At 32.9% G+C, this 23,962-nt stretch overlaps 1 protein-coding gene across 2 annotated transcripts in view; it reads right to left on the bottom strand.

Moving 5' to 3' along the window:
• LOC124359046 (surfeit locus protein 1) overlaps positions 1 to 23,755 on the bottom strand; it is a 36,371-nt gene extending 12,616 nt beyond the window's left edge. For both annotated transcript variants that reach the window (XM_046811445.1, XM_046811452.1), the window contains exons 1-5: positions 23,532 to 23,755; positions 10,586 to 10,741; positions 9,307 to 9,428; positions 8,396 to 8,587; positions 1,133 to 1,306 (exon numbers count right to left, since the gene is read on the bottom strand). In XM_046811445.1, coding sequence (XP_046667401.1) covers positions 1,133 to 1,306; positions 8,396 to 8,587; positions 9,307 to 9,428; positions 10,586 to 10,741; positions 23,532 to 23,636 — 749 coding nt within the window. In that variant the 5' untranslated portion in view covers positions 23,637 to 23,755. The remainder of the gene's footprint in view (positions 1 to 1,132; positions 1,307 to 8,395; positions 8,588 to 9,306; positions 9,429 to 10,585; positions 10,742 to 23,531) is intronic.
• Positions 23,756 to 23,962: the final 207 nt, after the last annotated feature.

The raw sequence follows: 23,962 nt of genomic DNA, 5'->3' as shown, positions 1-23,962 counted from the left end.
TCCACTAAACCTCTTGTGTTGTATCTATGAATGTTATTGCCATGTTATAGCATACATTTGAACTGTAAGACAATAATGGTCTCCAGTATACACTAACTGGGTACATTCAGGAGGTTGAGCTCCCTGAAAGAATTTCAACACAATTCTCTATAAAGAAATTTATTAAATACTCCAATACATTTTTTAAGAGCACTAATTGGTATGTCCTATGATAATCAATCTTTGGAATAACTAACTGAAACAATTTTCCCATACTCATGTGGTGGAAAATCAATGTATAATGGGTGATTTTGGTTAGGAATTTTAGAACAATAACTTAAAAAAAAAAATATTTTGAAGGCATGAATATTTTAAGAAACCGTTGAATAAACTCAAACCCGATTACATGTCAAACCTCTGTTTGAATAAATTCAAGATAGTTTACATTATAACTTTTGGTTATTAAGTTATCAGAAATTACAGCAGTTGTCATGTGAGTTTGAGCGAACACTTAAATCTATATACAAGGATTTTGTTTCATTAGTAATGAGGCCAAGTTGGTTTAAGTATTAAACAATTGAACACAAATGATTCATTTAATAAATGATGTTGCTATGGATGGATATTGTTTTTCCTGTAAAACAAAGTGGTACGTCATCATTAAAATATATTACATATTCTGTTCTGTTCCCTTAGTTTTCTAGAACAATCTGACATTTTTGAATGGTGTTAGAAGAAAACATGTTCATTCACTCTTTCTGTGCTTTTTTATACTACTTTCGCTTTTTCTCTTCAAAAACTGCAGACACTCTGTGTAACAAACTTAAATTTTTAAAATTACTGTAGTGATCTGAACAGAGTACAAACCTTTTGTATCAAGGAAGATGACAATACAAGAATTTCTTCTTATTTAAAAATCATACTTTTAATGAGTATCAGCAATTTGTACATATATAAGATCAATCACTTCAGCTCTTTTCCAAAAAGTCAACAAAAATTTCCTTGTAGAAACTTTTGAGATAAAGATTTAATCAGAGTTTCTCTTTAACTTTGTTGCAACTGATACATTTTCTTGTACAAAACAGACCTGACACAAATCCACACAAGGCAATAATCAATAATTTGGAGAATCAAATACTCTATGGGTATTTACCTAAAGTGCCAAATTTTATACTTGGGGCTTGTTGCTGGTGCTACCATACCAACAGGCTCGGGGTTGCGCACCACTCCAGTGATGGTCTGTTCTCCCTCAGTCTTGCTCCAAGGCCTCTTCTCTGGGTTAATGGTTTTAGTTACAATCCAGCCACGGTTCACCAAAATACGTTCCCTGAAACAAGACACAATCATTTACCCTTCAAAAAGATCGTCAGCAATTTTTACAGTTAGGAAAAGCTATACGTACAAGGGGTGATCAAAAAGTTCCAGAACTGAATTTTTTATTCTTACAACAAACAAGTTATTCGAATTTGTCTCTTTCAAAGTACTCTCCTTGGGAAGCTACACACGTTTCTCTTCTTCTGTAATGGTGTTTAGCAGCTCTACTGTTTTTTCTTTAAGTTAATCAACTGATTGGAATCTTAGTCCTTTCAGGGGTCTCTTAAGCTTTGGGAAAAGAAAAAAGTCGGCCTGAGCCAGGTCAGGTGTTTTAAAAATAGTTTTCATACAAATTTAAGCATGTGTCATACATTGAAGAAGGAGCTCTTCTTATTGAAAAATAAACATTTGGTGATGTGTTATACAATGTCACCATTTTCAAAATATCTTCTGTATAAAAATCTTTGGTCTGGAAGTGCAGCCAACCTTTCATGACTTCTGTGACAGCATTTCAAAGCTCTTCACCATCACCAAAGTGCTGGTAGTGAATAAATATAAATCACTAAGGGCCAAGTCCAGGCTGTACAACCCATTTGAATTAAGGCATTTTATTTTTTTTTTTTGTGCATCGAACTGTGCGTGGTCGTGCATTGTCATGCCGAACACAACACCAGACTTGCTCTTATCAGGCTCTTAAAAGTTTCACTGATAAGTGAAATGAAATGAAATGATTTATTAGCCCAATAGAACATTACAATGTTATAAGGCTCGTCAAGAAATAATAACACTAAATACTAAATAACAATTAAAAAAAAATACTAACTACAACACAAGTAACATATAGCTAATACTAGGTGGTATGATATTTCACATCTTAATTATTTTCTGGTGAATTCGGACGAAAATCGTCAAAAGTATAAATTTCAGTTTGAAGCATGTATTCTTTAATAGTTTTTTTGAAAGCCTTTAATGTAGGAATCTCTCTCCATGCTAAAGGTGATTTGTTAAAAAAATGCTGACTATTGTAAGAGAAAGATGTTTTAAAATGGGTTGTTCTGTGTATAGGAACAGGTAGAGAATAACTATTACGTGTTGTGTAGTTATGATGGGAGATAAAGGGATTGGACTGCATTCTTTTATATGTTTCAGTAAAAACTTCCATTATGTAAATACTTCTTACTGTTAAAATTTGAAGATTAAAAAAAATGTCCTCTACATGATTGATTATATTTCAAATTTCCTAGAATTCGGATTGCTCTCTTTTGAGTTTTGAAAACCTGTTCAATAAATGGTGAACTTCCCCAGGAAACAATTCCATATCTCAACACAGATTCGAAATAGCCAAAATAAATAGTTTTTGCTGTTCTTAAGTCAGTCAAGTCTCTAATTTTACGAATAGCATAACATGCTGAATTTAGTTTCCCATTTGACTGATGTGATTTTCCCATCTAAGATTGTCATCTAAAGTAACACCAAGAAATTTACAATTTTTTGTAGAAGTAAGTTTACTTTGGTAAAAAGTTGTTTCAAGTTGTTCTCTAAAGTTTCTAATAAAGTGAAAATTAAGTATGGATGTTTTGGAAATATTTAAGGATAGTTTGTTAGCTTTAAGCCAGTTAAAAATCAAACTAATGTTATCATATAATTTTTGAGATAGTTCAGTTTTATTGTCAGATTTAATCAAACTAGTGGTGTCATCAGCAAAGAGAATTAATTTGTCACATAAATTGAACTGCTTGGGTAAGTCGTTTATAAAAATTAAAAATAATATTGGACCTAAAACTGACCCTTGGGGTACGCCTGCCTCCAAATAGCGGGCAGGAGATAGATATTTATGGACAGAACCAGCACTGTTTTGAACTATCTCTACTACCTGGCTGCGATCCCTCAGAAAGCTACTAAACCAATTGAGAGCAACTCCTCTGATGCCATAATACTCCAATTTATTTAACAAAATTTCATGGTCTACACAATCAAAAGCCTTCTGGAGGTCACAGAACAGGCCACAGGTCGACTGTCCCTGGTCCAAGGCAGTTAGCACATAATCAGCTAAACTTATGATAGCATCTGAAGTTGACAAATTAGATTGAAAACCAAATTGATTTTTATTTATTATTGAGAATGATTTTAAAAAATTTTCAAGCCGTAATTTTACAATAGTTTCTAATAATTTTGAAAAAACTGAAAGAACTGAAATAGGTCTGTAATTTTCTGCAAGATTTGAATTATTGTTTTTAAATATTGGAGTTACTCTGGCTACCTTGAGACATTCAGGGAAGACTCCGTGAATCAGGGAGCTATTCACCAAAGAGCAAAGAGGTTTTGACAGGATGTGGATGTGTTCCTTCAATATCCTTGGAGGTATTCCATCCAGGCCTGGTGACTTACTTGATTTAAATTTACTTATAACTTCAATTATCTCTTTTTCACAAACAGGATAGAGATAAAATGAACCATTAACAAATGGATTTGGCAAAAAATTTTGTGGATCGTAATGCCTTGAATTCAGCAAGTCAAGTTGGTTTGAGATAATATGAGGTACACTTGTAAAGTGCCTGTTAAATGCTATTGCAACATCCATTGGCTCAGTAATATCTTGTCCATTAACAATTAGATTAATGTTTTTTACAGAAGCGAATGATTTAGTCTCTGAATTAATGATATTCCAGGTTGTTCTTGAAATATTTTTAGAGGATTGTATTTTATTTACTAGGGGTTCTCTTTTTGCATAAAGGACTATTTTCTTATGATGTTTAAGGTAAGTTTTATATTCTTTCCAGCTATTTTCTGTGTTTATTGACTTGGCTCTGGCAAACAGCTCCCTTGACAGGACAGTAACTTTGATTTGTGGCTGACCAGACATGTTGGTTGTAACACACTCAATGAAATAAACAAGCAAGATGTCCTTAGAACCTCAATACACTGTCACCATTTCATTCCTTGATTACAAAGTTTGTAAAGTTTTTGCTGGCTTACCAATTATTGAAGGAATCCATTCTGTAGAACCAGTACTTGCATAAAAGCCTAAGATGGTGGCTATACTTCCCTGTCTTTGGTGGGAAAGGTAAACAAGTTATGTTGTCAATACTCCTATACGCCTTCCTCCTTGAGCTTCCAATATCTGAAGTTGCCGTAAAGTAGATGCTTGAATCTTTGTACTAACTGACCTGTTGGGATCCAAGAAGTTCTAAAGATTACACTTCGTAAAGGTTTAAAGGTTTATTACTTCGTTCCCACAATACTAAAAGGAGATAAGCTCAAATTTTAGCAGTGCACAGTGAGCCAGGGAAATAGATGGTGATCACTCCACAAAAAACAAACATTTGGAATGCTGCAACCATAAAGAAGTTGATGTTTAACTTTTAGAATTGTGGGAACTGAGTAGCTCTAAATAGTTACTGGGATCTCATTAGGTAAATTTAGAATACAGATTCCAGTGTCCACCTTATGACAGCCTTCAAATATTGGAAGGTTAAAGAGAAAGCCGTTTATGAGTGTTAACGGCATAAATCTTGCTAGCTAGCTTAGATAGGTGCTAGCATGCCATTAACTGCTGCTTCATCTCTACATTCACTTAGTGCTACCCATGTCTCATTACCAGTAACAATCTTGTTCCAAAGAACGCTTCTCCTTCACTCTCATACCACAAAATAAAACTTTTTAGTAGAACTTATTCATTTGGTTTTTTGAATATTGTTCGACAGTTTTGGTACCTACGAGAGAATTTCCAATAGTCTTACGTTTTCTGCAACAATCTTGTGTAAAAGACTTAGAAACTTCAAGAAATTGTTTGGAAAGTCTAAAGTCTGTGAATCATTGTTTCTTATGACTTTCTCATCATCTCTACCTGAAGACTCATCACTGACAAGAGAAAGCCGAACTTTCTTCGTTTCTCAGTAAAGTCTTTCTGAGTGAGAAGCATTCCTTTCTTCACCCACAGCATTTATTCTTTCATAAAAATAACTAAAGAATCAACACACCACACTTTTAGTGATAAAGTTTAAACAACAAACTTTGCACAATTCACAATGAATACTGGCTAGATATTCCATACTGGCACTTATTATTTTGAGTTATATATATATAACACACAATGCAATACAATGCTCTGCCTAATACAGCTATAAGGAGATTGAATTATTACATACATCAATACAACAAATGTGGTGGTTTCTCCACTACTTGGTAATGTATTGTTTTTATTCAGTGTCACGTTTTTTTTCTCTCTTATGATAAGAAGCTTAGAATTGCACTTAGTCCTAAAAAACCTTTGCACTGCTTCCGAAGTGACAAGACATTCTGGATGGCTAAGATTGGGAGTAGGAGCTGCTTCCTGTCAAGATCCATGAGGAAAAATGGTAGACGTTAATCTCAGACTCCAACAGTCATCTCCCGCAGTAGACTAGACCTATCGAATTACTCTTGCCCTTGCACTCTAGAATCTCGACATTTGCGATTAGTGATGTGCTCCTCCTAGAGATCTATAAGATTTAAGTGACACATTCATTTTTACTGTGACCAGAGTGAGCTCAACTGGAAGGTATAAATCAGCCAGAAGTGAACCCTCCTAGGGAATCAGTCATATAGATTTACACATGATGATTAGCATAGTAAACATATGACTTGTTGAATCCATTTAATAGCATTTCATGAGTTAAAATTTACTAATTCTAAAATAACTAAAACTAATAAAAATTAAAGACAATATTTGCAATTACATAATGTAACATAAATATAAATTAAAACTATTTTTTTTAAATAAGTGCTTACATAGGCTAAGTTAAAAAATTATTCATCAGAGTAATTAGTATGTCTGGTCTAGGAGGTGATGCTATCTGAATTGTTTAAATGTCCAAAAGTGTTCAATTTTTGGGAACTCTATTATACAGTCTTAATGACCCATAAAGAGCCCCTCGTTTTTAAAAACCAAGCCGGAGGACTGAATAATGAAGTATTTCATGTCTCATCCAGTACCAATATTTTACTTTGTTTAAACTAAATGTTCTGGATTAACCTTGTAATAAAAAAGAATTTCAAGTATGTACATAGACAGGAGGGTAAGAATTCTGTTTTGAATAAATTGAGGACTAGACTGTTTAGGGCCCAGCCGACTATTTGTTTATGAACTTTATCTGGGTCTATCAATTTACTTCAAAGGATCACGCCATACGAGTATATAAGACGCAAATATACATAAGCATAATATACAGCTTTTAATGTAATCGGACTTAAGAACTTTACTGAAGAACTGTAACAGAAAAGACAAGAACTTTCATTGCAAAACATGCAGAACTCAGTTTTGCTGTAACCGCTGATACATGCTCCTTACAGTTAACACTCCTGTCTAATAATAGTCCCAACAAATTTTTAGGAGGAAGTCTTAGTGATTTGTCAAGCTGAAAGTCTAAAACTTTTATTGGTAACCTCCGCATTTGGTCATCCTAGATACACCTCTGGCTACAGCTGTAATTGGTTCAGGAGCTTTTTCCGTGGACTCCATGGAACTAGTTCAGCTGTTTTCACGTAGGTAACCGCTTGGCACATCTCTATCTGATTGTTGATTATCCAAGATGACATCCGGTTTATATTAGAGCTAGTCATGTATACTACTCCTTGCTTCCTTTCATACTACACCATCCCAACTTGTGAAATTAGTGTAATTCAAAGATGCTGTAGTTTTTTGCACTTCCACAGTAATGGTTTGGTGGTTGTTGTAATTAAATGATATTTTCTTTTTCGGTTTTTTGTAACAGTTAAAGATCAACTGGTATATCTAATGGTAGATTTTTTGTAACATTTACAACAAAATTATTGAAAACATTACACATGTCAACTGGTTTTGAGATTTGCCCTTGACCCATGTGCAATATTTTTATTTTTGATTAAATGAAATGAAAAATTCTTTATTTATACAGACAAATTTAGGGCCCCATGGCCCTTTCTTACACTTAACCTACAACAACGTAAAATTTAAAAAAATGAATTAAGTATTATCTTAAGAATAAAAATTAAAGAAATGATTACAATTAAACAACATGGAGAAATTAATATAATATTTCAACACGTAAAAATTAAAATTTAACAAATTAATAAATTAACTACTTCTGTAATTCTTGAAAACATATTAAATAAAATTGTACTTTTAATATGAACATAAAACTAAAGTAGTTATTATAACAAGATAATAAGTCCTAACTTTTGTTACACACAATCTCACATTCATCCCTCTGCCAGTGTCACGCCCACAGCATCTCATTCCGAACCTGCCTCGGCTAACTGCTTAAAATACATATCTTTTAGTTTCGCCAGTTCAGATTTTTTTATTAGTGCACATCTTCCTGCGCACAATAGTCTTGGTCTTATTATTTCCACCCAAGATATGTCTGTCATTCACAGCCTGAATTACTCTCCTAAGGATTATACAATACTGCTTGTAACAGGCTGCTAATACAGGACAGTTCAGGTTGTGTGGGGTATCGTACAAAAAAGTGTTTTGAAATATTAGAAGTAATCCAGGATGATGAACAAGTTCTGCTGTACACCCTGGTTAGTACTGAAAAGAAAGCTTCTTCAAAGTAAATCATAGAACTTTGCATCAAACTAACTGTTCAATTATTCTTAAGAGATTTCAAGATCCATATTGTGAATAGAATCTTTTTCTAAAAAGGTATGAAATGTTTAGTGTTTTTTTAAATTGAAATATCTTTAAAATGTTAGTTTGTAATTGATTGTTTTTTGTTTTTGGTATTTTCAATAACATGAAATTTGTGGTCAGAGATACAGGGATCATATTATATGACCTGTCTTTTGGTAGTACAAAAAATTAATAACACTATATAGAAACACACTTTTGTGTCACTGAACAATGGTAAACGTCCAGAAAATTGTGTTTCCTGCACAATCCTTCCATTGTCAAAACAAAAATTATAGCAAAGAATTGAGATAGAGTTTTCAATTAGGACTTCACAATGATTTTTCACCTGATTTTTGATCACATGAAAAATTTACTTTATAGAAATTCAGATTTCAGATAATGTAATACAATATGTAATTTTTTCAAAAGATTACAATTAACCTTGATAGATGAATAACATTTACTTACCCAGAATCTGAGAGTACGAAAGGTGTGATTAAATTGTAACCATATGAAGCTTCACCAGTCTTGGAAACAACATTAGGATTGGGCTCTCCATCGACCAGGCATTGCTTGGGGCCATAGAACAACTCATTCTCGTGGTCAAACGTTCCCTTCACTGTTACCTTTTGGAACTCCATCTGAGCAACTTCTGCAGGACTTCATCCATGTAAAATATAAAATAGTTAACATTTGGTGACACACAAGTTAGAACGAATTATTAATTTATACATTTAACTGTCAAAAGAATAACTAAAAACTGTATTAACAAAAGTCATTTTGGTCGAACTTGTTGCAATATTGTGTGAGAATTTCATAACAATGGATAGACTTCTACAAACTTCATTGAAAAAAATTTTACTTTGATTAAAAACTTATATTGTCTCATTTCCATACCTACTACATATTTAATAAATGAGGTGTTATATATTTGAAATGGCTTGTCTAACCAATTCAATGCAAGACATTTTATTATTTCCCTGTACTTATTTCTTTTCCAATTGTTATTGAATCATATTTACTAAAACTCTAATAAAATGTAAATATCCAAGTTACATTAAATCTTGATTATCCAATTTAACACAGCAGTATTTGGACAGAATAAGATGTGGAATAATTAATCAGGTTTGGTTCTAGAATTATAAGGTGAAAAACGTATTTAAGGTTTGTTTTTGCGTCTCATTCTCGTGAATAAATCAGAAAGGCAATGAATATCGTCCTGAAATGATCATTGTAATACAGAAATTTTATTGGAACAGAGAGTAAATTTCATCTTATCTAAATTGATTGAACATTTTTAATCCAGCAACATGCTTAAAGGTGACTATTATACAAATTTAATCAAACAGTTATTTTATGCTTTGTATTTCAAAACTTACTCAAGAGGAAGAGGTACAGGATCCATTGCCGATCTCTCTTCAATGGTTTTTATCAACTCTGTTTTCCATTTCAATCTCTTCACTTGCCACACACCCAGACCAAATGTTATGATAGGAATTAACTAAACAAACATAAATTATATTCTTATTAGGAATTGTTTATGTTTTTATCATTTTATCTCTAAACTGTTGGTTTATGAGTTAGCCAAAAATCTTGCTTATGATACACTTGCCAAAGTGCCTGGTACAATCATTTTATATAAAAGTAAAGATTTGTAGAAAATTCTTAATTTCTTACATCAAAACTTAGTTTTTCGTTTTGTTTTGATGACGTCATAAAAAATATGCAATAGACAAAATTTTGTTATAAACAAATTCTGTACCTTACCTTATCAACAGTTCCAAAATTTTGTTTTATGTGGGTTCCACACTACTTTTGAGATGAAAGTCCCATCATCAGGTGTTAAAAATGTGATAATCAACAGAAGTAAACATGTAAAACAAGATTCAACGCAACACAGATTTATTAAATACACCTGGTCACTTACGATGTATTTTTCTTCCTGTGTCTAGAACAGCTGGTCATTCAAAAATGTTTGCATATATTCTATATTGTTGATAGGAAAACATAATAAATGCAGTGCTGGCAACCTGATCTGAGAGGTCATTTTTTAAAAGATCGTTCTGAGCGCAAAGTGAAAGTACACTTTACCTACTGCTTCCTGTTGTCATCATTGTCTATTTACACTATACAGGTTTCCCATCACCACAAATTATGATGCTCTATGTATTTTGGACATTTCCCCTTATTATTGTTATATTCCAGTATTTACAATTCAATGTACTTTCCTCTTTATTAAGGTTAATTATTGAAACTCAACTTAAAAGGAAGAAATCTAGAGAATGTTGACTGATCTCATGTTCATTATACAGTTTTAATGGAGTCAGGGGATAAGATATACAATTTTACCATGACGTATTAATTCCATCACAATTAAAACATTTCTAAAATAAACGTTTTATTCTGCAATAGCCCTTAGAAGCTTTGATCAAAACAGTCAAACACAAATACAATGCAAAATGATAAAACTAAATCATTTCTACAATAAAATGATACAGTACTGTGGTTTGCTTTTGTTATGAAATCATATCTCTTTCTTTAAATTAATAATTTGTTATACAGATTAATAAATTGTATGAAATTCTAATAGGTTAATTTTAAATTTAATACCTCAATGACTAATTCTGTTGCTATAGATAATTAACCATAGTTCCTTACCATTAATAAGTTACCTCCTCCTCCTCCTCTTCGTTGCATTTTATGCTGGACGAATGGAATAGGTTTTGGCTCAAAAGGCGTAACTCCAGGTGGAGGACGAAATGTGCTTTTAAATGAGACTTGATTAATTCTAAAGACATTTGTCCTTTCTATTACCTAAAAAACAAATAAAATCAGTTAAGAAAAAGGTTTTTCATTTTCTGCTTTGTATTCTTAATGGAAGTGAGTAGGTTTTAATGGAAAAAACATTTTTCATACTATTAAATAAATTAAATGTGGAAGTATGAAAAATGTCTTTTCCATTAAAAGAAAAAGGCTACCAAAAGAAGTTTAAAACTTGTCACAAATTTATTGAACTGGCATTTATTTATTCAAACATATACAAAGTATGAAAATTTCATAAATTTCCACTGCCCGCTTATGCAATATGCCACGTCAGACAAATACTATAATTTATATGTGATTCAAACCAATCTTTGTATAAGAAAAAAAAAGGAAGATACAGGTGCCTTTGATACGTTTATTAGCCAGCCTCATTCAGTAACAATTTTTGTCTTGTTTACCTCACAACATACACTAAAGGTAAATCATCTTTTGAGGTTTTAAATTTTAATAATACTTAACCTGAATGGTTTATACAGAGTCTACTTTATTCTCTTAACAAACTTAAACTCTACCTTGTTTAAATATATATTTGTTTTTATTCTACAATAAAACTGAATATTGACATTATTTATTTCAATGATTAATAACCATTAATATTTATTGTTCATTATTGTTAATTAAACAAAATTGTCAAATGCCCCTAATGATCCAAAAATGCATTGAAACTAATGTCTGTTTTTTTCCAATCAATAAATTATTAGTTTCAATTTGAAAACACAATAATAATATAAAAAGAAACAAAAACGTTGCTTTTTAATGGCTTTAAATTGTAGTGGTATTGTCTAATTCAGATATATAATTATTGCCAAAAAAATAACTTTTCAAGATTAGCATAATTAACTGCACTTGACAGTTACAGCTAGAAAATTATTTTTATTTAATTTTAAGTTAAATTTTCAGCAAAATGACCGTTTTTATATATTCTGAGAACTTTTGACAAGCTTGTACTTTCAACTAAAAACATTTGTATCTTCATCATTTATAGTGTAAATATGAGGAAAATTTACAATATTATTAAGAAAACTGTGCTGATTTCAGGAACAAATATATATAAAACCCTAGCTATATTTATTTATGTGACTTAAAAAATATATTTTTGGTAGTTTTACAAGTATTTTTAGGGACAGAAAAGGTATTTTAGTAAAATTGCAATATCTTAAAAAGGCAGAGTGATAATCAAGTATTTCTTTTTTTTTTAATCCATATCTGAAAAATAGCTTAAGACTATAGATTTTAAATGTATATAATACAATGTTCCTATTTCAGTAGGTTAATTTTTTATTTTTAAACGTCTGTTACTTTCTGGATAGTCCTCGTAATCATCATCATCATCATCATCTGACGTTTCCGTTATCACGGGTCGTCGTACACAGCCTCCTCCACTTTTGTCTGTCATTCCAGGTCTCCTCTTCCTCCACCTGCATTTTCTGTAGTCCCCTTCTCTCTATGTCTTTCCACACTTGGTCCTCCCATCTTCCTCTCGGTCTTCCTCTTGGTCTTCTTCTGCCCTCGTAATATGTACCTTAAATATGACTACTTCCAACTCAAAATTAGCAAAGAGCTCAATCATATTACAACAAAATTATTTTCACTAAAAATATGACATATTTCGACTTTTGGATTTCTTTCCATTGGCCTAAAATAATTAATGTATACCTAAAATTGTTAGAGCTGTTCATAAAAATACTATAGAAACTTACAAAGAAGTTTAAGTTATTTTATCGGTATTTATAAAAACTATCACTCTCCAATCTGTGGGTGTCAAAACACTGTTCTTTAAACTTTAAGACAATTACTCTGAAATGAATTGATCAGGAGGTTGGAATATCTTCCTGTGTTTGAAGATTATTTTTTACGATGGAAGGATTATGAAGGAAACAGGATTTTCTGGACATTAACTATTGTTCAGAGATACAATCATAGGAGTGTTTATTATACTATTTAAAAAGTGTATGCATATGACTTTCCTGTTGTCAAATAGGAAATTACATGCAATGCCACAAGCTGCAATATACAGGTAAAAGTAAAGAATGTGTTATTTCACCAGAGCTTCTTAAAGCCCTCTCTGACACAACCTGATGACCAACGCCTTAATGGTGACTTTTCACCAATGGCCAGAGCACGCATTACATTGCTTGACTTATTTGTGATAACTGCCGCACACATTACATTGGCTGATAACATAGTGTTCAAGCTAGCTTTCAGTGACTCTGAGCTTTCTACAATTTGACAACACTAAATACTTTGTAAACCTGTCTGATTAACAATGTCTAGGACATAACATTTTCAATTTATATTCAACTTTGTTTCTGTGTACAACTGGACTAGACATACAGTTATTAAAGATAAGATTGCCGCTTTTACTCTAACTCTATTTTTATTGTAATAATCTGGATTTATTTCTATTTTTACTCAATATGAAAGCCACTTAGAATATTCGATTTTAAATTTTAATAGTCTCCCTTCCTTTCATGCTTATTTTAGAAATAGAAACATTTCAATGTATAAGGCATGTTTTTTAAGCAAGTACCGTTTTTATATATACAAAAATTAAGAAAACGTTTTGTAACAATTTTATTTTTATATGAAAGCCCACACAAGCTACTTATATACAACCTTATATACAATCATTAAGGATCGTCCACTCCATTTCCCATCACTAACATTCTTTTGGCCATCTTTTAAATCTCTTACCCATTTAATATCATTGCATCACTCAATGTTTTATCTATACATTTCACAATACTGAGTGAATTTCAACTGCTTTCATGCTTTATGCAACAAGAAAACAAATAACAGTAAGTACTTAACCGTTACCGGGGACATTTGAAATATGCATTAACAGATGTAAAAACAATAAAATTTTACCGTAATTGCATCTGGGGCTTGCTAAAAGATGAAGTGTGAAATCGTGGGATACGACACACAGCGCTACAGTGGCACAATTTCAAAACAGTGTATCTACTTAAAAAATACGCCTCATATATATTTTTTTCTGCAGTTTTAATGATACTTAAAAATTTTTCATTGACCTAGCTGTTCTTTGTATAAATTTGGTTATTGACGATGGATGGTTTGAAGGGGTAATATGAGTTCAGACATTTGCCATTGTTATTGTGTTATACATTTTGCAACTTATAACAGCAAATGTCCGAACTCATAATATTACCCCTTCAAACCTCATAGTGGTTAACAAAGCAATAAAAAGCTCAGAAGTAATAAAACTTCAATTAATATTCAACTTTATGATTGTATCAAAGAGGACTGGATTTCTATTCTAAAATAGACAAGATTGCTGCTCTTACATTCACAAAACATTATTGTGTGAATCTGGCTGGCTATTCCTCTATTTATTCAATATAATTATTTTATTTCTAGAAAATTACCCATTAAAAAAGTAAAAGATTTCTTTTCCAAATTATAATTACAGCATGAATGAAACAGTTACATGTACATCCGCCCTCCGCCACCCCTCAGTCTTGTGTAACTTACAAAACTAAGACGACTCTTTGACGTACAATTTTGAAGGAACCAGCTGTAAAATATGTAAGACAATACTGCAAAATCTGTGAATTTGTTAGGGAAGATGTCAGGCATCTAGAAGGCAGCACTGCATAAACAAGGTTGATTTAGTTGCAATGGATTTCTTCACTACTGTTGTCATTACAATTGGGGCCAGCAGTGCATTAGACTGGAGAACAATTCCAAACAACTAATTTTTTCACTGCTGTTGTCCATACAGTTGGGGTCAGCTGCGCGTTAGACTGGAGAACAATTCCAAACAAGTAATTTCTTCACTGCTGTTTTCCATACAGTTGGGGTCAGCAGCGCGTTAGACTGGAGAACAATTTCAAACAACTAATTTTTTCACTGCTGTTTTCCATACAGTTGGGGCCAGCAGCGCGTTAGTTTGGCGAACAATTCCCTTCACTGCTGTTTTCCATACAGTTGGGGTCAGCAGCGCGGTAGACTGGAGAACAATTCCAAACAACTAATTTCTTCACTACTGTTGTCCATACAGTTGGGGTCAGCAGTGCGTTAGACTGGAGAACAATTCCAAACAACTAATTTCTTCACTGCTGTTGTCCATACAGTTTGGGTCAGCAGCGCGTTAGACTGGAGAACAATTCCAAACAACTAATTTCTTCACTACTGTTGTCCTTACAGTGTTGGGTTCAGCAGCGCGTTACACTGGAGAACAATTCCAAACAACTAATTACTTCACTGCTGTTTTCCATACAGTTGGGGCCAGCAGCGCGTTAGACTGGAGAACAATTCCAAACAACTAATTTCTTCACTGCTGTTGTAAATACAGTTGGGGTCAGCAGCGCGTTAGACTGGAGAACAATTCTAAACAACTAATTTCTTCACTGCTGTTTTCCATACAGTTGGGGCCAGCAGCGCGTTAGACTGGAGAACAATTCCAAACAACTAATTTCTTCCCTGCTGTTGTCCAGGATAATTTTAGGGCCAGCAGTCATTAGACTGGAGAACAATTCCAAACAACTCATTTCTTCACATCTGTTGTTCATACAGTTTGGGGCCAGCAGCGTCTTAGACTGAAGAACAATTCTAAACAACTAATTTCTTCACTGCTGTTGTCCAGGATAGTTTTAGGGCCAGCAGTGCATTAGACTGGAGAACAATTCCAAACCACTAATTTCTTCACTGCTGTTTTCCATACCGTTGGGGTCAGCAGCGCGGTAGACTGGAGAACAATTCCAAACAACTAATTTCTTCACTACTGTTGTCCATACAGTTGGGGTCAGCAGTGCGTTAGACTGGAGAACAATTCCAAACAACTAATTTTAATTTCTTCACTGCTGTTGTCCATACAGTTGGGGCCAGCAGCGCGTTAGTTTGGAGAGCAATTCCAAACAACTAATTTCCTCACTGCTGTTGTCCATACAGTTGGGGCCTGCAGCGTCTTAGACTGGAGAATAATTCCAAACAACTAATTTCTTCACTGCTGTTGTCCATACAGTTGGGGCCAGCAGCGCGTTAGTTTGGAGAACAGTTCCAAACAACTAATTTCTTCACTGCTGTTGTCCATACAGTTTGAGCCATCAGCGCGTTAGACTGGAGAACGATTCATTACCCTCCATCCTTCTATTTACTGCACTCACCAGCTTGGTACCATACCATCACCTCTGGTCATCTTGAACCAAAGGTGGCACATCTTCTTGACCCATTAACATGGGGTGCAACTTTCATTCTAATATCAGCTCTGTAACTCAACATCATTCCTTGGGGAGGGCATTACTTAAAATAATAGGGACACAGCTGGTATTATGAATAGTATAAAATTTGACCTAAAAGTTATAGCATGTTGACACTTCAAGTTTTCAATTTGGAATACATTTTAAATTTACATTACCATGGAGACAGTAAACAGTGTTTTATAATTATTATAATTGCTGTTTATACATTTTTTCAGCTAGTTTCTTATAAATAATACAGATTAATGCTGTGAATGCACAAGCAGTAGCCCCTATGTTAAAGACTATATGCATTACGACTGCGTTCACAATGGGACCATTTTTCTTGGTCATTGAGTTCAATCAGCTACTATGAAACAAAGGAGTTCCTTACTCTGGTGAGTGGGAAGCTTCGTAATAACTAAATTATTTTTTTTGGTTCAATACTATCTTCATTTAACAGTAGTGTAAAATACTAAAAAGCGTATCATTACAGTTAGTAAAAATTGTAATACTGAACTATATTGAAGATTAAAATACTAAATATATGATTTCTTGGTTTAAATAAAAATATGTTTTATAATTAGAACTGTAACTTTTCTCAGTTACAAACTAAAAGTACATATAAAATTACAAAAAGTTGGTAAGAGCTATTGAAGCAAGTAAAATGTCACATATTTTATTTTTTTATGTGATTCTATGCTCTTTGCAGATATGAATTAAAAAAAGAAATACTTCACTATCACTCTGCCTTTTTAAAATATTGGTATTTTAGTAAAATACCTTTTCTGCCCCTACAAATACTTATAAAATTACCAAAAAATTGTTTTAAGCCACATAAGTAAAGATAGCTAGTGTTTAATATATTAAATCAGCAGTTTTGTTAATAATAGTGTACATTTATATTATAAATGATGAAAGTACAAATTTTTAAAATTGAAAGTACAAGCTCGTCCGGAGTTCTTAGAATATGTACAAACGTTTAGTTTGCCAAAACTTTAACTGCCTATAAAACCAAAACCAGTTGAGGTAGGAATGTAAAATTTTCTTTATCTATATAGAAGAATAAAAAAAGTAAAGTTTCATTAAAATCTGAGATGGTGGGTGACAAATCCAAAAATATCTGGATAATTTGATGTGGAGTGACCAGGCAGTCAATGAGTAGGTGTTCAGCAGTTTCCTCCTGCTTGTCACACAATCTACACAAGGAGGTTGGGTCCTCCTTGAAAATAACAACTCTGTGAAGATGCTTCCTCAGGTGCCCATATCCCCTAATCAGACCCACAATCTGGCACCAATTTACCGAAGGAGAGATCAGACCGCCTTGAGAAATGTGACTGTAGAACCAGTCTATTCATCTAGACACCTGGATGCAGTCGTTCTCCACCTTCTCTTATATTCAATGTAACAATGTACACTAAACAAATATATAATACTAACTGTTTCCCACGGCTTCGCACGCTTCTGGTTCAAGTGAATTATATTTCCGCGATGTAGAGTTTGACCTTGTTGCCACGATCAAGAAAATCTGTCAGAAGTGTATGTCTATAGCCATTGTATACGTACAATGCACATGTACTTTATTAAAAAGTGGTCAAACACTCAAGCTTTAAGTTCAGCCAGAAATGTATTTTTAAGACAAATATACATAATAAATTAGCGCCTTCAAATAGTGTTTGGCAATTTAAAATACGTAACTGTCTTGTAGTTGCAGTTTATAATGTGCAGGCGCTTTGAAAACCTTTATATTTTGCAGCGCTGCCTTGTGGTAAGTTACATCAATGGGCATAGCATATAAACCTTCCCCGTGTAAAAATACATAAACATACAGATTTTCATAACGAACGGTCAAATAGTTTCTGAGTCTATAAAGGACATACACACAAACATTCATTTATATATATATATATATATACAATGCTCGATTTCTAGAAATTGAGGTACCGGAACTACAACCTGCCGAGACTTATCCCCCACCCCCTTCTATTATATATCAGTCCATCACCACAAAACAGTGTTTGCCCGTGTAAAGAATTAGGTTCTTGAAAGGAAACAAGAAGATTTTATAGAACTCAAACTTCTTATATTAACATAAATAGCAGTAGAGCAATACAGCGTTACTTTTTGTATTCGGATTCTTTTTAAAATATAGTCCAAAACTTTAACTTGTTTTCATCGTATTTCTTTTCTCTTGATCTCTCCTTACTTTTGACAGCTAGCGCTGAGTGGTGTCCAGAAACAAGCCAAGTGTCAATGTACTTTTCTGGTTGAAACAGCCGGAGAGGAGGTCCATTTATTTTTACAAACAACAGGCCAGACACCGTTGTAATTTTGAGTGACGATCTCAGAGGTGTTATTATTAAATTCATTTAAGAAAACCCTCTTTCACATTCACTTGATGAAATGGCAACCGAGTTGATCGATTGCTCGAGCCGACAGAGGCTGTCTGGTAACGTTCTGGAGTAGATATATTCTCTGAAACCCATTATTAACTGCCTTTCATTAAGCTTAAACCTGGAAGCAAGTTCCCTCATTTCGTTTTCCCCTCCGAACGTTATTGGGATGTCTTCAGGCCAATTTCTAGTGTCCATAACTTTGAAAGTTTCTGCTAACTTAGTGTCTTTTTCATTTAACAGTCTCGCTTCAACAGACGTTTTCAGTACTCCGTAAAATATTTCCGGGTTCATCGGTTGGTCGTTTACTCGACCAGCTTTTGTTTGGAGAGGAACACTGAAAAAAGACAAGTTGTCAACTGCTTCTTGGTCATTTTAGAGTATAGACCAGGAGTTGTTTTCCTTTCTTCGAATAAAGCAACTACTATTTGCAATTTTCTATTTGCATAGCTCTAATCTGCGTTGCAATGCTGTAAAGCTTCACTTAGTTCTGAAAGCTCTTGTAAAGCGTCAGCCATCAAACCCAGGTCTAATATGAAATGTGTATCTGTGATTTTGTTGAGGAGGCGAGAAAAAGTACTTCTTTCTTTGTTGTCTCTAGTTGTATCATTTGAAGCTTCTTTGAAGTGTTGTACTAACGCCTCGTAGGACTTCCATACAGCTGAGACAGATCTGAAACTGGATGCGACCCAACGGGTGCTCAAAACTCTTCCAATTTTTAAAATTTCTGCCTCTAATAGATTCGCACAGTTCCGGAGTTCCCTACTGTTCTTTGGTGAGGCGTGATAGATAACATAGAGTTTATCAATAAAGGATTTGAATCTGTTTACTACTGAAACAGATTTAATAGCGTCTGAAACTGACAGCTCAAGTCTGTGGTTTGCACAGTGCCTGACAATAATAGAAGGGAATTTCTGACAAAATAATGCCCCAATTCCTTTGTGTTTTCCGAGCATGGTAGCAGTTAGCATCACAAGTTAAGCCTTTCAAGTTATCGCTTAAAAACTGCTCAGATAACCCATTGGAATGAAGGCAGTTCATTAAAGAGTCAAATACTTCTTTAGCGGTAACGCCATCAAGTTCTACCAGATCAGAAATACGTTAGTGGAGCCACACATACCAGATTTTTTCAAAGAACACCGGACGCATACAATAAAACTTGACTTATTACTTAAGGAAGTGGATTCATCAATTATCAGACCAATTTTGTCTCATTCTCAATAATTTCACTTACACATTTTTTCTTCATTTCCTTACTGATGTGCAAAGCAATGTTAGCACAAGCTTTGTCAGAATGTAAAATGCGACCCAAGTTAATCCCATTAAGTTCTTGCAAATCTATTTCTGTTTCAAAATCATTAAAGGATTGATTTTCTTTAACAACCTTGTATGCCGTTCGAAATATTTTTTCAGTTACTTCTTTTTCCTGGGAACGCTGTTTCAAGATATTTTTCTCCAATGGTCCGTCTTTAGCTTCGGATAAAATTTCGTCTGCTGCTTTATGGCCAGCACTCTCTTTGTGGTCATGAATTTCTTTCCTTAATGAAGTTTGTTTTTTCTCTTTTGTGTCTCCATAACTGTCTATCTCACCATTTGCCCATTTTTTGAAATTTTCATGCCTGTTTTTTTCTTTACAGATAAGATCCCAACTTCCCACATCCTAACATTCCATTTTTAATAAACAACCAGTCATACCTTTTGCAAAATTCTGTTTTTTGCGAGCTATTCCAACAATCTGGCAAGTCATTGTTGCATTTAATCTGCTGTTCTTTTTCTTTAGGGGGGTTCACATTAATTTCAAATCTGGTTACCTTTTCATTGCTAGACGATGGTTGTGACGTCGATGAAATCTGTTGTTCATGGTTGTTCGGACATGCAACAGTTCGTTTAAGTCTGTTACTGTCACCTGAAGACGAAAAGTAATCTGTTAATTTTTTGTTCATTTTACTTCACAATAAACACTTCACTAACAAATAAACACAGAAAAATATGTAACCTCAATGAAGTAACGTAATAAATGCAAGAAAACCACGTTTTCGATGGAGAGGCGCATACACATTTGAAACCACTACTACTGAGCAACTGAGCGAATGCGTAATACGACACGTCGACATAGCCAAACGGGCGGGTCTATACGTCGTTGATGGAGGAGAGGGAACATGTGGGGGGGGGGAGTTAGTAATCGGGCGAGTCTATACGCCACCGACGGATGGGAGGACGCATGTGGAGGAGGAAAGATAAAGATTAAGAGGCTTCTGGCGCATTTTAAAAACTGTAGGCACTTTTAGATAGCTTCGTGATACATTTGAATGTTTTATTATTGATTGCGAGGTAAACTATAGTAATCATATATTTGAAGAATTTCATGTCCATAATAAATTTGGTAATTAACTCACCAACCAAAAATTTAGTTTTGGTTTTAGTGGGTTTTTGGTACAGATTATTATTATTATTTGAAGGATAGAGGTCCCGGAATGCCGTTCCGCCGCGTTCCGTCTCAAATCGAGCCCTGTATATATATATATATATATATTAAAGTCTCCTCTGTATATTATATGATAAAATATTTATTCAGCGATAGATTTATATTGATATAATATTTTATTTGGGTAAATTACGATAAGCAGATCTGATTATTTACATTGATATTGACAAACAATATTACTTAATTATAACTATCGATACAACTAACTGATACTGACCTTGAACGATAACTAAATTGTATAAATACTTCTTCATATAATAAATGTCATATCTTTCATAGACAATAACAAACAGTTGAAAGCTCGTGGAGGACCATGAAACGAAGTTTAAAAAGTAGTATATCAGGCGAACTGCTTGCAGATCATCTTTGTACAGAAGAGAAGTATGGTTTTCTAAAGAGGATGCTTTCAATAACTTCTTGAAAGTGGTTAATCACTCCTACCCAGGAGAAAACATACACATAACATATTTTGTATTTTATGTTATACATGTTTGTTTTATTGTAATCATTTCTTTATTATTTATGAGATTTTCCTATCTCCAGTTCTAATTGCTTGTTTGATTGTTATAGCTGCTTTATTATTTATGAGATTGTCAATATGTATTAATTATTTTAATTTCAAATATGATTGTTATAAAGAATATGGATATGTTAATATGATAGATAGACTGATATGCTTACGTATTTGATAAACTAAAATTAAGTATCGATGATTAAACTAATCAATCTAAATACCGGGTCCGCTTATTGCAGTATACCCTTATTATTTATGAGATTTTCACTATGTGTATTAAATTAATTATTTTAAATTCAAATATAATTTTTATTATTATAGATATGTTGAAAGACAAATATTTGATATTTGAATATTAAGTATCAATGATTATACTAATCAATCAAAACTGGGTCTGCTTATCGTACTTTACCCTTTGATTCAATTGTTTTGGTGGCCTGATATGGAACTGTAGCCATTGTCAAAAGTAGATTTAGTTCATTTTATCTAACAAAGGTAAAGTAAATATTGTCCATAATATTAATCTCAACAAATATCCGGGTAGACTTTAATAAGCAGATTACACTCGTTATTCAGTTGTTTTTATAGAATGTTTCAATTGTTTTTATCCAAAGGAATAATTCGATATTACAATTTATTTAACTTAGCATATGATTTCATTTTATTAGTCATAGTAATTTTAATGTACAAAATAAACAGAAATAAGTAACTAATATTTTGAGACTTTAAAAATGGTGATGAATATGAGGAAAATATGTGAGATATTTCTCACGTGTAACTGTTTAAGTGGCTTCAACATGTGTATTTGGCTCCTGGTAACCCATGGGGAGAATTCTTTCCTCCATTTCACCAAAGCGGTTACTCATTGATATCAAGCTGGGCAAGTTATAAATATTGTAAGGTTTCTTTGATATCTAAATCTAGGCCAGAGTTAGCTTAACATTAATATTTGATGTTTTGTAATATTATTGTTAAATTTATGTTTTTAAAATTGTAATGTATGAGATTCTTCTTATTAGGTTAATTTATTATAACCCTTATTGAGTTATAATAAATTACAATAATACTTCGTATGATTTTTACATATCGAAGTTGGATAATATATCAAATTGTTTGATATTAGCAATTGAATAATAAGTCGCTGGGTAGGGTACGATAAGCGGATCCAGTTTTTTATATCGAAGAATGTAGTCATCGATACCTAATATTCGCATCTCAAATCCTAGACTATCAATTGATATAAAAGTACCTATAGTCCTTAATAACAATCATATGTTTTAAATTAAAATATGAATTTAATATCTACAGTGATTAAACAAAATATTATAAACAAAATTAGGAAAACTGAGGACGACAATATTTGCTCCTCTCACAGTTACAGTTTCAGTTTGTTGTTTCCACAAATTTCACATAATGGGTTTTTCAACAAGTCCAACATGTTGAAGCCACGAAAAACATGTCTTATCATCTTTCAAAGCAATGTCATGTAGTTTTCTAAAATTGACTGCCATTTTTAATAATCAAAATTACTTATGTAAAACTGAAATATTACCCTACATGTATTATTTTAAAGTGTTTACAGCTGTTGATAAAGATTATTTAAGTAAATAGTTCAAAATAATTAATCAGTATTGATTGGTTATATCAATGGTTATGATTAGGTAATATCGTTTGCCAATTTCGATATAAAAAACCAGGTCCACTTATTGTATCCTGACCCTATTATTACTATTAGTCTCCCCAAGTATCCTCATATTTGGCTCAAAATATGATTCTCTCAGCTATCCATCCTTGTTAAGAACTGCCCCACAGATTACAAACCCTCAAGAACAGCATTAGGCTTATCTGCCCATTCATCCTGCTAGAAACAGACTAAATTACTTAGGCCTACTATTAAAATAGTATATATGCTTACAACATTTTAAAATAAAAATATCTGTAATATGTCAAATATATTATAAAGAATATATTTAGACAGAATAAATGACAAGTAATTAAAGTATGATGCAATTTATGGCTGCAGTACAATAAGCGGCCACCAATACAATCTAATCACTATTAACACTTAATGACTACACTACTTTATTAGAATGGTTTACTCAATTTATTATTAATAGCTAGGCCTAACACAATTTATTCAAAATAATAAAATTACTTAAAACCTTTTACTCTTCAATTTCATCGTACTCACCTTCGTGGAGTTTGGTGTGTACTTAAGTTTAATTAAACACGTTTCAGAGGCACATCTCACAATTCTTTGAAAACATGGAGAACACTGTTTAGTTAAGTTTAACATTGTTAATGTATCTTTGCTACAAAATACAAATCAAATTCAATTTAAGGTTAGAATAATTCTTCACTTAGTTTTGTTTATATAATGTGGAGATGAGTATTTTTTCAATGTAACCGACTCATGCTGTCTGCAGCTTGACAGCTGTTGGGGTTTCTTTTTTAATAAATTAAGCATTGAAATCTCCATTCAGCCCTGGAGTTCCATAATCTGGGATTTTAACAATACACTGAATTATTTAGTTAGATATTATTTATATAAAGTTATACATGGTTTTTATTATGGTATGGCCATTAATTAACACGTTTCCTTTGTTAGTCAGATATGAGTTA

This window comes from Homalodisca vitripennis, chromosome 1 (genome assembly GCF_021130785.1).
Source record: "Homalodisca vitripennis isolate AUS2020 chromosome 1, UT_GWSS_2.1, whole genome shotgun sequence".
Classification (NCBI taxonomy): Eukaryota; Metazoa; Arthropoda; class Insecta; order Hemiptera; family Cicadellidae; genus Homalodisca; species Homalodisca vitripennis.
Note: the sequence above shows the minus strand (reverse complement) of the source record. Positions and strands in the feature narration are given on the sequence as shown.